This window comes from Tachysurus vachellii, chromosome 3 (genome assembly GCF_030014155.1).
Source record: "Tachysurus vachellii isolate PV-2020 chromosome 3, HZAU_Pvac_v1, whole genome shotgun sequence".
Lineage (NCBI taxonomy): Eukaryota > Metazoa > Chordata > Actinopteri > Siluriformes > Bagridae > Tachysurus > Tachysurus vachellii.
The window spans coordinates 12,618,564-12,633,861 of record NC_083462.1 but is presented as its reverse complement, the minus strand read 5'-3'; the positions used below and the strand labels follow the sequence as shown (position 1 = coordinate 12,633,861).

Below are 15,298 nucleotides of genomic sequence, written 5' to 3'. Positions count from 1 at the left end.
CACACACACACACACACACACTTTAATGTAAGAGGTATGAAAAAAATTCTTGTACTTGGTAAGTTTTTATCAGTGCACACACACACACACACACACACACACACACACACACACACACACACACAATCATGAATTCTAACTCGAAACTCTACTTGTTCTGTTCTACTCATTCTACTTTCTACTTGCAATGTAGAAATGCAAGTGGGGAAAATCAGCAACCCCCTTTTTTAAAGTAGTATGCAAATGTTTGTGTAGCGTTCGTAAAAACGCTCAAAAGGTTTCGCAAACCAGCTTCCATTGTCACTGGAGAGCATTTGGGTCAAAAAAAAACATTCTGAAGAGTATTTGGTTAAGTGTTGTTTAAATGTAAAGTCTGAGTCATGTGACTGCAAGCAAACATTTGCTGAGAAGTGGTCAGTTCTTCTGATTAAATGGTGGGGGTCAATTCAAATACTTTTATTTAAAGGACTTTCACCCAATATTCTGGTTATGTCATGATACTTTAGATGTTGGTTAAATGAATAGTGATTTTTTTTATTCACTGGAAACCAAAGAGAATCATTTAATGCATGGAGGGTGTCTTATAGATGACATCTGCATCTTAGATGCATCTTACTGCATCTTAATGTTGAGATTAGATTGGCCAGAGGCTAATGCAGATTAAACAGTATTAAAAACACTATGAGGATAAGACCAGTAATAATAACAACAAGCAGATTGTGTGTCCGAACAACATCTAAAGCTGAAATCACAACAGATTGTCGTAACATTGCTACGCAATACACTTAGCTACGCATTTTATTTATTTCATTTATATTTTTTACACTGTGAGGATGTCATCTAAGGATTAAGACAGACTTGTTCAGCAACTTCAGTGTATCATAATCAAATGCATGTCTATAAGCCTAGTCTGCTGTGCCCGAAAGACAGTAATAAAGACTGACGGAGAAATGTCCGCTATGTTAACCAGTACCAGACATAGTCTTCTGAGAAGGCAGGCGTGTGTGTGTGTACGTGTGTGTGTGCGCGTGCACATGCAATCTAGCCTTGCACACTATAACCATGTGCTTTGCAATAAACCTCCGAGGTTAACTAGGGTCAGCGTGTGTGTATGCATTGCCATATACAAAAAAGGACAAACACACAAAATTCTACACAGCGATTCTTTAACAGCATACACACCTTAATAAAACCAGAGGAGCTGCTAGGAGTAAAACCGAGATAAGGCTAATGTAGCCGGCTGAACCAGCTAACTTATATATGTTGGTATATTAATGTTAATCTTGTTTCAAACATGAATAAATTTCAACTCAACTCACAATTAAAAACAACAGAGCTAACAAAAGTGCTTCACAATTAAGAAACCAGTAAAAGACCAACACCATGGACACTGTGTATAAACATTAACAATATTATTAACATCTAAAGTATAAAAATGTGTTTTCAGCTAAGATTTAAAAGAACTTCACTAATGGGGCCATTGAATTTAAAGGAGAAGATTATTGCATAAATGTTTACCTTTTACACCATGTGGCAGACGTCCTTATCAAGAGCAACTCACATTTTCTTATTTCATACAACTGAGCAGTGTCAGCTTGGTGGACCTTCTTTTTGGTAGTCCAAAAATTAACCACCAATTTCTCACATCTATAGATGTGTAGATAGATCTATCTTGGTTGGATGGATGCAATGATGTATATGAAAAATCACATCTAATTTTTAAAAATTAGATTAATAATTTAATCATTAATAATTGCTAAAATATTAGGGGTAGATGTTTTTAGCCTTCAGAAAGCATCATACATAGATGGATATTCTAAATTTATATTTTTATCTATACATCATAGATAGATAGATGTTTATGTCCCATGTGTATGGAAATAAGGAAGAATAAAGAGTGTCCCTTAGGAGTGTCTCTAACCAATGAGTACAACTAAATTACACAATGTCACAGTAACCATGTTATTTGTATAGAACAAAAAAAAATAAATTGTTGATATGTTAACTCTTTCTATAAGTTTTCACATTGATGGAAAGAAGTCTCTAGTGAACAGTGAACAGCTGTAAATTTACATTGTCCACAAACAGGGAAGTCTTCAGGAGTTTGGACTTTGGGCAGTTTCTCTGTATCAAGCTGCATATATTGCGGTCTTGTTAACTCAGATTACTCCATACACTAAGTCGACTGTGCCTTTAAACAGCTTTGAAAATTAAAGAAAATATTGATAAACTCAGTTAGCTGAATTAGCTTCTGATAGAATAACTGGCTAACTGGAGTCAAAGAATTTTAAAGCCTACCTTCAAACTCAGTTCTGTATGATGATGGAAACCTTCACTTTGTCAACGTAGATTGGTGAGGAAAGTAAATCAAAACAAAACCAGAACCAAAAGCAAAGGACCTTGTGAGACAAGATCTATATCCACTGTAAAGCCAGACTTACAGTATACTGATTTGACCTGAAAGACTAATTAGCATTGCGAACCAAAAAAGCCAGACTACAGTTTGTACTTGTGTGTGGAGACTGTTGGCCATAGATTGGAGGAAAAAGGGTTAGACTTCCTAACTGTGAAGCATGAGTTTGGCAACATCATGCACTTCACAAACATTATGTGGATATAATAAAGAAACACCTCCAGACATTAGTTAAAGCTTGATCCCAAATGGTTCTTCCAAATGTACAATAATCCTAAGCGTACCTACAAAAGTTGTGGTAAAATGGCTTAAGGATGACAAAGTGAAGGTTTCTGAGGGACCATCATCATACAGCTCTGATTTCAATCTGACAGAAATAAAACCTCTGTATTTTTACATCAGTTCTATCTGAAGGACTGGGCCAAAATCCCAGCTACGTATTGCGAGAAGCTTGTGGAATTCTCCCAAAAACATATGCTCGAAGTTAAACAATTTAATGCAGTGCTTCCAAATACTAACCCAGGAAATGTAAACTTCTGTCCAACTGGGAATGTATTGAAAGTTACATTTATTTTATTTATTATTCTGACATTTGACTTTTATTATTCTGACATTAAAGTAGCGATCCTAACCGACCGGGAATGTTATTTATGATCAAATGTCAGGAATTGTGAAAAATGGGAGTTTAAACATGTTTGGCTAAGGTGTATGTAAACGTCTGACTGTACATATAGAGGCACAACTGAATAAATTCTTAAGTGTACAGTAGCATTACAGCTGCAGAGATCCAAATAAATGCATCACCTTGTGAAATACAGTATAAGGTGAAATATTAGGTGCACTTGCTACATACATTATACAGTTATGATCATTTTAATGGTTAAATTAAAGGTTTTCAATAGCTTTCAAAGAACACAAAAGCCATTGAAAATAGCAAGTTTAGCTGAGTTTGGAGCTCATATTCTGCTACAAAGCTTATGTTTCAGTCGATCATCTTCCCAATTCTCCTGGTCAGAAACTTTATTAAACGTATTATTGAGAATAAAATTTTAGCTATGGTGAACCTGTAGAACAGTTTGTTTGCAATCTTAAACCAATTTTATAAATAGACATTTTGCATTGTTTGTGATTCAGAAAAATATTTTTTCAATCATTATTTTTCTACATCCCAATTTTTTTTTTCAAAATTGTCTGAGAATCAAACTGAAATCCCAAAGTGAATCGAATGAATTGATTCGTAACCAGTGTGTATTGAAAGATTCAATAGATTCTAGATGTACATAAACAAGTGTTAATCTTTCATGGCTCAACCATAATGTCAAGCTTTATTTCATGTTTAAACACTTCTGGATGAGTCTGTAAAGCAGAAAACTGTGCAATGAAATGATATATGAACATTATACATGATGACTACACCATGTCTAACTGGGGCTTACATGTAGAAAACTGTTGCTGTGTCTGATGTGTTCATAATGACTAGTCAAATTTTCTACAGACGTTGTATGTCTAATTTAAGCCATCAGTACACACACACACACACACACACACACACACACACACACACACACACACAACCATGTACTTAAGAAAATAAATGAAATGGAGACAGTGTATACGTGCACATGTATTAAAAGGGGATATATCCAAAGCACATTTAGAAACACTGAAACTTTATATATATATAGTCCTGCATGGAGACTTGGATGTTTGCATATAACAAACCCTTGTGCACATACACAGCACAGATGGAGCCACAGACACAGTTACAGCTTAAGATAACACTGGTCGGTGACCTTAAATGTCACACAAAGATAGCCTTAGAGCACCATCCCATGACACTTTCTGACATACGGTGCAGATACCCGCCGTGCTGATAGAATGGTAAAGGGATTGCATTTAACCAGAGGCTGCGACTTTGAATTCCCAAACTTTGACCTGAAAAAAACCCCAAAGAAATTGCAGCCTCAACTTTGAAAAACTTCTCAGATCAGAGTAATTTAGAGAGCTTCAAATGAAGTCGAATCAACATGGCTGCTCACAGCATCAGCAGTCAACTCTCTAACTTTAGTATTCGCATTAACGCCATCATGCTCATCATCTCAAAGGTCGCTAACTAGCCGAGTTGTTTCCAGAAACAGCATTCACACAGTCCTGAACTTGGTACAAAGTTCCTTGTTTTCACAACGTCTACAGTGGATTTCTCATGAATGGCATCGTTGGAGCTATTCCTTTATTCTGTCATTCCCAGTCTGAGATTGTTTCTCAGCAATATACTGTAAATGACATCTTAACAGGGCTAGAAATGTCCTTGACATCTTACCTTCTTAACGAAATAAGGAATTACAATTATAGCCAAGAAATATTTCAAACAGGGTTCCTTTACTGGGAGTAAATAATAATGAATTAGAAATATAATGGGAGTCATTTTTAGCATGTTCCGTTAAAAAAATCTCACAGAGGCTTACTTTGTGGGAGCAGGTATCAGAATAAACTGTGGTAGACACAGAAGAGAAAAGTAGGGGAGATGAGAAAAAGAGAAAATGTTGAAAAGGTTCTCACGATGGTGTTTTTAGTAACACTGGGTCAAGTCATCTCTGGGGATCCATGTCCCAGCAGGACTCACAGTCAGCTGACAGAGCAGCAGACGCTGACGCATTGAATGTAAGAGTGTGTGTGTGTGTGTATGTGTGTGTGTATATGTGAGAGAGAGAGAGAGAGAGAGAGAGAGAGAGAGAGAGAGAGAGAGAGATACCAGACTGAAGAGGATAGACGTACAAACCTAAACCCAGTAGGTTTTATGGGTGTGCAAATTCAGAGCACCACAAGAGGGAGTATTTCAATCTGTGTGGTTAACCATTAGGACAGTGTGTATGTGTGTGTGTGTGTGTGTGTGTGTGTGTGTGTGTGTGTACACTGAAAATGCAAGTTATTCAAAAGCCATAAAAAAAAGTGTCATGACATCAGCATGATAGTGCTCCACATTCTGTATAGCATGCATGTGGGAGGGTGGTGACATCCTGCTTTTGTCTGCTTGTCTAAATATGATTTTCCAGTTAATGTTGTGTTTAGTGGAAGACAGAACCCACAGACAGAGTATTAAAAAAATAACGCCACTTGAGTAAAGAAAAAACCTCAAGATGCTGATGTAGGAAGAGCTATTCTCCTCAAGCCTTTAAATCAACATGTGTTATAAGTGCTCAAATCTAAGCTCATTTAGAAGCAGTTGTGTGGCTGAAGACTTGCTAAACCGGATTAGTACGTCTAAGACCTGCTTTAGTAGATAATCTCACATGAATGCCATAGGCTTGTACCCTCGAACAACTGCTGCTTCAACAAACACACTGCATTTTTCAGCATTATTTAGGAATAGTTTGAGGAACATGAGCGAGTTTAAGATATTGACTTGGCCTTCAAAATTCCCGATCGCAATCTGATCCAGCATCTGTGGAATGTGTTGCACAAACAACACATCCGATCCACGGAGGCTTCACCTCATAACTTAGAGGACATAAAATGATCTGCCGCTAAAGTCTTGGTGCCAGATATCACAGAACACCTTCTTGTGGAGCCCATGCTTCTACGGGTCAGAGCTGTTTTTTGGTTGCACCAAGGACTACACAATATTAGGCAGGTGGTTTTAATGTAATGGCTGATCTAAGGATGTATATATCTACCTACACACACATGCACATGCTTATATAAATGAATATTTACTCAATGGTTAAGATTATGGATTTCTGATCAGAAGTTTGTGGGTTCAAGCTGCCAAGCTGCAAGAGTTGGGCTGCTCCAGTAGCTCTGTAACTCAGGAGACTCTCCTCTGACCCCAAGCTGGGATATGCGAAAATTAGTAAACTGTGCTCTAATGTTTGTGAGACAAATAAAGGTTTATTCTCCATCTACACACACGCACGCACGCACACACACGCACACAGCAGTGTGTAATTTTGCCCTGTATAAGCACAAGCTTGAGGGGAACTAAACAAGCCCATGACTAAGATAATGTATATCTATATTTTGGTCTCCTTGCTTATAAGAAGTGTGGTTGCATGTGTGTCAACTAAGATGCGCCAAGAAAATGAACACAACAAACTTAAATAAATAAATACAAAAAAACACAAACTTAAATAAAACACAAACAGAGGCAGGATGTAAACACTGCAGCACATAGTGCACATTTGAGGGTGCTCTGGGTTCTAAGGGTTCTGTGTGTGTATGGGTGCATATATTTCACACACACACACACACACACAAAACAGACACACATGGCAATTCGAAACAAAAGGTGTTAAAACGGAGCAAACTCTCCACAGGTGCACTGCTGCTTATTTATTTACTTAAGCTGCTTAGTCCAAAAGTTTAAGATGTACAATGCCTTTTATAAATATTGGCACCCTTAAGTAAAAATAGTAACTAGCTTTTAAATACTCTTTTAAATTAGATTCTACAGAAACTATTCGTCTGCGTTTTAACACAGAAAAAAAAATCATTATCAACATTTGGGTTTTTTTTTAGTATTCTCCTCTCGGTCATTCCTGACCATTTTCTTAGCATTTCAGAGTCACCATTATTCATTATTGCTCTTCAGGTGAAGTAAAATCTGAAACCTTTCCCTGTTGTGTTTATGTTGCTTCGTGTCTTGAGATGGCTCGAAGAGAGAGACCAAAGAGTAGACAAAATCTTCAGGAAAGTTTAGTTAATTTAGTTAATATACTGTAGTGTATATTATATAGTAGAATTATACTCTAGGGATCTTAAACATTAGTAGGATTTTTTTATCCTTGCACTTGCTAATGTTTGGATTTGTTCTAGAAATAAGATTGAATATTTTTTACCCAGTTTAACTTTGATTTTTTTTATGTTTTTTTATGCACTGGAGTAAATTACCATCATTAGTGAATTGTTAGTTACAAAGTTGGGTGAAAATTACAGGTGTGCAGCTATATTCTGCCATGACAATGTACCATAATATCAAATTAGCCCTGTTGACATGTAATTCAGGATCATGCAAAACCAGAGCTATATATAGAATTTAAATAAGGATAGTCCTGATTATAAAGTCTAATTTCATATAATTATATGTGCACTTGTACTGCTGATGCCTTATTTTTACCTGACAGGAGGCTTGCTAATTCAAAACTGCATGAGCCTCACATCATCAGGCTCTATAGGCTTGAGGTTGACACCCTTAACAATATACAGTACAATATAGCAAACAATCTTAAAATGTTAGCACAGCAAAAAAACAGGATTGTACTGTGCACACAGCAACGGCCTTTGTTATCGTTAATTGCATGCAAACTGTGTTACTGGACTGTTGTCCCTTTTCTGTCAGAGGTTTACAAGGGTGTGTGTGTTATGTCTTTGTGTGTGCACTGACTTGAGAACGCCTGATCAGTGGCACACATCCAACACCAACATCATCTTGACCATCCTCAAGTCACACCAACACTTATCACTGAGTGCAGAGAGGTTAATAAGAGGTCATGAATCATACCATAACATATTTTTTACCATAACGCAAATGTATTTTAATAACGAGAAAGAGAGAGAGAGGGAGAGAGAGAGAGCAAGAGAAAACGAGAGAGCGCAAGAGAGAGCAAGAGAGGGAGAGCAAAAGAGAGAACAAGAAAGAGAGCAAAGGAAAGAGAGAGAGAGAGAGAGCAACAGAGAGAGCAAAAGAGAGAACGAGAGGAGAGCAAAGGAGAAAGCAAGAGAGAGAGAGGGATTGTAAGAGAGAGTCCACTGACACATACTCCCTTTCTTTCATATTACATATTTCATAATTAAGATTTTAAACTAATGTAAGCTCTAGTATGTGAGTGAGTGAGTGAGTGTGTGTGTGTGTGTGTGTGTGTGTGTGTTTCCATGCATACTGGCACAATCTCTTTCAAAACTATACTATTACACTCTCAGGCTGTCAAACTTCTGTGTGTATTTAGGGAGATTAATGTAAATACAATTACCTGTCTGTTTACAGCTGACACTCAAATGCTTCTTTATTGTTATTATTGTTATTATTATTATGGTCATTCAAGGACTGCCGTTCACCATAAAATAATTGTCACGCCCTTTGATTGGCAGACAGAGAAGAAAGAATGGTGAAGAATAAAAATAAGGATGAAAAGCCAGACAGAATCCAGAACTGCCGCTGGAGGCAAGCGGTGTAATCATGGCCCGTCTGCCCAAGAGCGGTGCCAGTGTAAACACGCACATATGCACACGTCCACACCCACAGATTACATGAAATATGCAAAGTAGGACACATTCAAACAGGGACAGAAGGACATCATGCTCTCCTGTCTTTCTGGCAAGACCTTCGCACGCACTGTAGGAGACTACACCAGACAATAAACTGTGCAATAAGTTGCTGTGCATGTACCCTCTTTAACCTGGGCATCGCCCTCTGACTCACATTAATCATTCGGGGTCACACAACCCTTCTGAGAATAGTTAAGAAATCTGTATTTGTAATGGTGAGAATGACAGCATGTGAGAGAGAGAGCGTGAGAGACTCGTAGCAGATTTCTCCAACTGTGGCATTACGGTCGAAAGAAAAAGCCTTGTCATGCATGCTGGCCTCAAGATAACCATTTCACCATCTGCCCTCTGCGGGGTATATTCTTTAGCAGACTTTATAATGAGTGCAGAAATTGTGCTCAAAGACAGACAGATGTAACTAACTAAGAAGTTACAGGCAGCCTTATAGAGAAAGGGGGAACAATGATAAATATTACGCACATCGATTTCCACCAAAAAAAATGGAGACACTATTTAGCTACTTATCTAGAGAAAGAAAAAGATACAAAAAAAATTATTATTTCAAAATCTTTTTAACAAAAGTCTTAAAAATCCAGATCAGCTGACCCAGAGAAAATAACTTTGCATATTTTAATTGATTCTTTTGGTTCAAAAACAGCTAAATAACCAGAAGTTGTTTAAAGGAAGCCCCGAGTTTAAACGGAGCTGCAGTTTGAATAAGTGACCGTATATAAAGGATGGGTGTTAATGTCCTAACAAGGGTTTAAAATTGAAGCCAAACAGATCCCTCACGCCCTCTAGTGACTAGTTGCAGTACCATTTTAAGTCCACCCATTCCCATGTTAGTGAACATACTATAGGACAAATCCCCCAGCATATGTCTTTATGAGAAATGAGTTATGGGAAAATAATTAACAGGGTATGGTTAATGAGGTGATTAACTTGTATAACAAAGCCATGTTTTGTTCTGCTGTACACCGTCATAACAGTCCCTGATGATGACATTGTTCACTCCTGTTGGTTTGGTGGTTAGCTAGCATAGACATCAAAGTAATACATAAACCAAGGCAGCTAACTCTAGCTACGTTTCATAACTATTTCCTGACTGTATGACCCCTAGCTAACACTCCAAGCAGCTTGTTGCCTTTAGCCATGTTCTCATTTATACACAAACTCTACTAACCATAAACCCAGCATAAAAAGAGCATTTCTCCAACTCACATTGTCTCAAAGCAGCTTTACATAAGTATAGAAACAGAATAAAAATTTTAAATTCTATTATCTATATAAAAATTTTTCCAAATGATGAAGCCTGAGTTGAAGCGGGCGAGGAAAATCTTCCCGAGATGATCTGAGGAAGAAACTGAGAGGAACCAGACACAGAAGGAAATATCATCCTCTTTTGGGTGACATTGGACAGGAAATAATGTCAATGGAAAAATGTCCTTTCTACAACAGTTTATAGTCGAGTGGAATTGTGTAACTAAGAGCTATGAGGAACTAACAGGTCAGAGTCCTTTCAGAGTTGACAGATACAACAGTAGATGGCATGACCGTCTCCACAACAGGCCAATCCACAGCAATCCAATGAGTCATGGTCTGTCCATGCAGATGTATCCCCTGCAGAGTCCACACCGGGCGCAGAGACTCCAACCAGGGGTAATACCTACCTCTATTCAGGTGTAACTTACCACAGATGTCATTAATAATAATTAATGTTTTTTTATATATAGATGGTTTACATGTCCTGTCTGCTGTTGAGCAGTATATTTTTTAGTTACTCTCTTATATTTACTACTTTTATTAACTTATATATGTTATCTCACAGTATGTATGCTCCTGATATGAAGAAGTACAGTGTCCAGCACCAATACAGTCGGGTGAGAGGAGGATCCACTGTCTGACCTGCCATATCTACTACAGGTGCTCTGTCAATGAGATCAGACTCTGGCTCTAGTATGGATGTTTTTCATCCACAAAGGCTTCAAAACTGCACAACAGGATACATATATACAGTCACTGATTTGAATCATGTGTAGCATCATAAACACTGACCTTTAACTTGTATCCAAACCAACATCCATGTTGTGTTTAGATAGATAGATAGATAGATAGATAGATGGATAGATGGATAGATATATTCTTATTAGATGTGCGTCATCTTTGCAACATGTTCCACACCTTTAATTATTTTATTTTAATCTGTTTCTGCTGTTTGCAGAATAGTCAATTTGTTGTCAGTTTGTTTGCAGCAGTGCATTTTCAAAATAAAGCCTAATTCTGTAATAAAAATCGGTCTCTCTTATGAACAAGTAAAAGTGATTACAGAGAATCGAAGGGCGTCCTTTCAGTATTTGGTCAACAGTCTTTACTCAGACCATCAGAGAAACTCTTTTATAATGTTGTGAATGCTAAAATCTGATCCATCAATCTGTCAGCTACAGTAAGTGCCTCATATGCACATGCCAGCAAGCATATAGGGTATAAAGTCTTTTTATTATTATGAAGAGGATGTGTGTAGTGTACTGGGATTGTGGGAAAAGAACAGATAGAGCATCAAGGAGGAAGGAAGGGTTAAGACGGTTGGCAGGGATGTGGAGGCACGCACAAAAACAAGCACGACGCACAGGCGTGTGAAAGGAAAACGACTCACATCTCTTAAGGAAATGCCTCCGCTCAAAGGATACTAAGGAAAGATATGTAGGAGGCTGAAAGCCAAAAGGAGACTGACATGTATTTGCACAGGATCTTGGCCCGTAACTTCCACACGCTGCAATGTTCTTGTGCACTTAGTTACGTAACACAAGTACACATAATCTCAAGTGGCTTTGTACGCTCTTTATCTTGTTTTAGAGAGATAGCATTTTTGTATCAGCATGAGTGGATGGAGAAGTATGCTCCCAAATGATGGATGGACAAATTGTTTAAAAGAAGCCATACATTGAATCTCTGTCATGGTCACTGAGCCAAACCTGTGAGCCAAAAGCAGCATGCTTTGTAAATACTCTACATGCAGGGATCCGGTCCACTAAATACGTCTGAAAGATATAATGTGTTTAGGAGCCAAGTTCTTGCATGCAAACAGACACACACTTATTTGTCTTACAATCTTTCTAAGGACCTGACATTGACATTATTAATGCAGATCATTAATGCTACATGTGTTAACAAACAGGAAGTTTTATTTTGTCTCTTTTTTGGTAATAAAATATTTTTTTAATTCCCCCCGCTCCCACAACACACACACTATCAGGAAGAACCCTTTCTCACAGCTTGTTCCCAGCTCCAGAAACTATTTATTTTGCCATTTCTCTTGGCAAGGAGTTATGTGAAACAATGTGTGCCAGACAATCACTGTTGTTGTTTTTTTAAACACATACAGAGATATAAAAGCAAAATTTATACACTCCTTCTTATAAGACCAGACATATACGTATGTGTGACAATGATTAGAGAAAGAAAACAGACAGAATTGCAGTGCAAAGCCGACACTTATGTGATTTTCAGACTTTATGTCACAAGTGTGTGTGTGTGTGTAAGCATCCATGCATACATGCATGTGGGTGTGTGAGACTCTTACTTGCACATCTGATGGCTGTGGCATCGAAACAGTGCTGAGTATTGGGGAACCTGTAGGGCTGCATAACTCAGGAAACGGGTTGGGAATGGCTGGCAGAGATGAAGGGCGAACCAGCTGCTCCTCCTGCTGTAGCCTCCTGCGTCCACACACGCACACACACACACACACACACACACGCACACATACACACAAATATAGTTTCAAATTAATTTCATTTTCTATTCCATTTATGATCTATTCAAATTCCCATGTGGGACAGGATCTTAGAGTCATTCTTACTGTTGCACTTATTTCCTTCAGTCAAATAAGACATGACATTTTCAGATTCTCTCTTGTACAAACAGAGCATATGACTGAAGCTAAACAAACAATGTTAAACAGCTCTCCTTTAGCAGAGAAGCAAAAAGCACAGGAACAGGTTCATGCACTCGAATGGTGTCACATGGAGTTCTGTAAATGTAAATCTGCACTAGTTGATCTAGATCAGAAAGACTGGGAATAAAGACAGGCTCTTCTCTGGCACTGTTAAAGCCCTACAAAAAAATCAAGGCAGAGCCCAACAAAGAAATGAAGCTTGGAGTTCATTGAGAAGTCAAGGAGGCTGTGAGCAAGTGTGCACGCGCATATGTGTGTGTGTGTGTGTGTGTGTGTGTGTGTGTGTGTGTGTGTGTGTGTGTGTATGTGGAGTCAGAAACCTCTGAGTGAACTCGTCATGATGTGTGTGGGTGTAACACCCCGCTGCCAGAGTCAGTGAAAAAGACACCAGGGAGAAAAAGAGAAGAGAAATGTGATTTGCAGAACAAGGACAGAGAGAGAAGGAGGACGGAAGACAGAGAGCTTACACAACAATACACAAAAATGAACAACTTATAAACTACACCAAAGAGCTGGAAAAAATAACTCAATACACACACAAATCATTAGTAATTCTATTTTATTCTAATTTTTTTCTTTTCACTACTATTTTTATTAGGTTTTTTCCACATCAAGACAAAAAAAACACCCTACATGAAATTAAATATCAAATTTAAACTTCTTTAACCTTGTTTTGCTCAGGTCCCAAGTTATTCTGCTGTCATGTCTTGATCGCAGAAGTGTAGAAAGGGAGTCCAGATGTTATAAAAGTCAGTTAACTTCCCTTTGATAGCAAATGTCAGTTTTTCCAAAGAAAGGTTTGAGGACATTTCCTTGATCCATTGGTTAGAAGAGGGTCTTTGAGTGTCTTTCCACTTTAATGCAATGACACGTTTGGCCTGTAGCAAACTAAAGCCTATTAGTTTAAGTTTTCTTGCATTTATGACCAAAATTATTGAGTATACAGTATATGGAATACACACAGTTTTGGATCAAGGGGAACATTATCTCCAATTAACTGCCCAGTCATAGTAAGAATTTCCTTCCAAAAGTTTTGAAGCACTTTACATTCCCATACACAGTGGAAAAGTGTACCAATTTCGTCTTTGCACTATGTACAGTTTTCAGGAATATTGGGATTGAACCTATTTAATTTTACAGAGGTAATGTATGTCCTTAAAAGCCATTTGTAGTTTGAGGTGCAGTGGTTTGCACCTTGTGTTAATGCTGTGGGTTTGAGCAAATAGACATGATTCTTCCCATTCATCATTTGAAATATCTTCCTGCAGATCATTGTTCCATGCTGCCAAGTAAGATAAAGAATTATCTTTTGATCCCTCTAAGAGTATATTATAAAACAACAATAAACTGCCCCTAGCATTTAAATGTTTTAAAGTGTGGTTTTCTATGATTGACAATGGGGGTTCTGAGTAGGTTTTCATTTGAGAGTATACAAAGCTCCTGCCCTGCAGATATTTAAAGAAGTGTTTCTGAAGGAGACCATATTTTCACCACATATCACCAGTTGTTGAAATGACATTAATGCATCCTATGATAGAAATCTCTCGAGTGAGTCTGTGACATTCTTTACTAATGGGTCATAATTAGTTGAAACTATTTCATCCAAACTGGGAGTCACCTTAATTCCTAAATATGTAAATCCTTCTTGAGCATTTGCAAATTGCATATGGTACACAGGGTTTCTCCTTTCATCTCCATTTTAAAATAATAGTGTGTTTTTATTGTTATTAATTTTATAACCTGAAAATGCTTCAAACTCTATTAAGGTATTGTGAAGTGCCTGGATAGAAGTCTCTAGCTTTGTAAGAAATACTACTATGTCATCTGCAAACAACGATAGACGATGTTCCTTTTCACCTACTGTTATACCTTTTATATCTGGACTATTCACCTACTGTTATAACTTTTATATCTGGACTATTTACTTTTATATCTGGACTATTGCCATAGCAAGAGGTTCAACTACAAATAAAAATAATAAGGGGGATAAGGGGCACCCTTGGCGTATACCTCTACTTAAACTCATTGGCTTTGAGATTTGGCTATTTGATATTACTTCTACCAGGGGATCCTTATAAAGTAGCCTGATCCATTTAAGATATCCACCTCCCAGTCCGAATCTTTTAAGCGTTTCGAACAGGAATCCCCATTCAATCCTGTTAAAGGCCTTTTCAGCGTCCAATGAAAGGATTGCATGGTCTTTAACATTCTGCTTTTTATATAGTATATTAAGAACCCTACGTGTATTATGGAAGGCCTGTCTTCCAAGAACAAACTCATTTTGATCAATCATAATGAGGATTGTTACACACGTTCCAATTCTCATAGCTAAGGCCTTGCAAAGTATTTTTGTGTCGCAAGACATTAAGGATATTGGCCTATAGGATGACCTTTACAATCATTAGACCTTTTGCCTGGCTATAATACAAGAGTTATTAGTGCTGATCTTAATGAAGAGGGTAGGATTCCTTGCTCAAATGACTCATTAAACATATTAAGCAAATGTGGCATAAGTTTTTTTGCAAACTTTTTATAGATTTCTACCGGCAGGCCATCGGGCCCGGGGGCTTTTCCAGTGTTCATGGACTGTAATGCAGTTCTCATGATGCTTAAATTTCTGTCCAAAGTACATCTATTCTCTTCTGATAGTTTAGGAAAATTAAGTTAGT

General features: G+C 37.7%; 1 protein-coding gene across 2 annotated transcripts in view; it reads right to left on the bottom strand.

Moving 5' to 3' along the window:
• The window catches only part of grb10a (growth factor receptor-bound protein 10a), a 43,972-nt gene that overhangs the window by 14,119 nt on the left and 14,555 nt on the right, over nt 1-15,298 (bottom strand). For both annotated transcript variants that reach the window (XM_060865789.1, XM_060865788.1), the window contains exon 5: nt 12,255-12,390. In XM_060865789.1, coding sequence (XP_060721772.1) covers nt 12,255-12,390 — 136 coding nt within the window. The remainder of the gene's footprint in view (nt 1-12,254; nt 12,391-15,298) is intronic.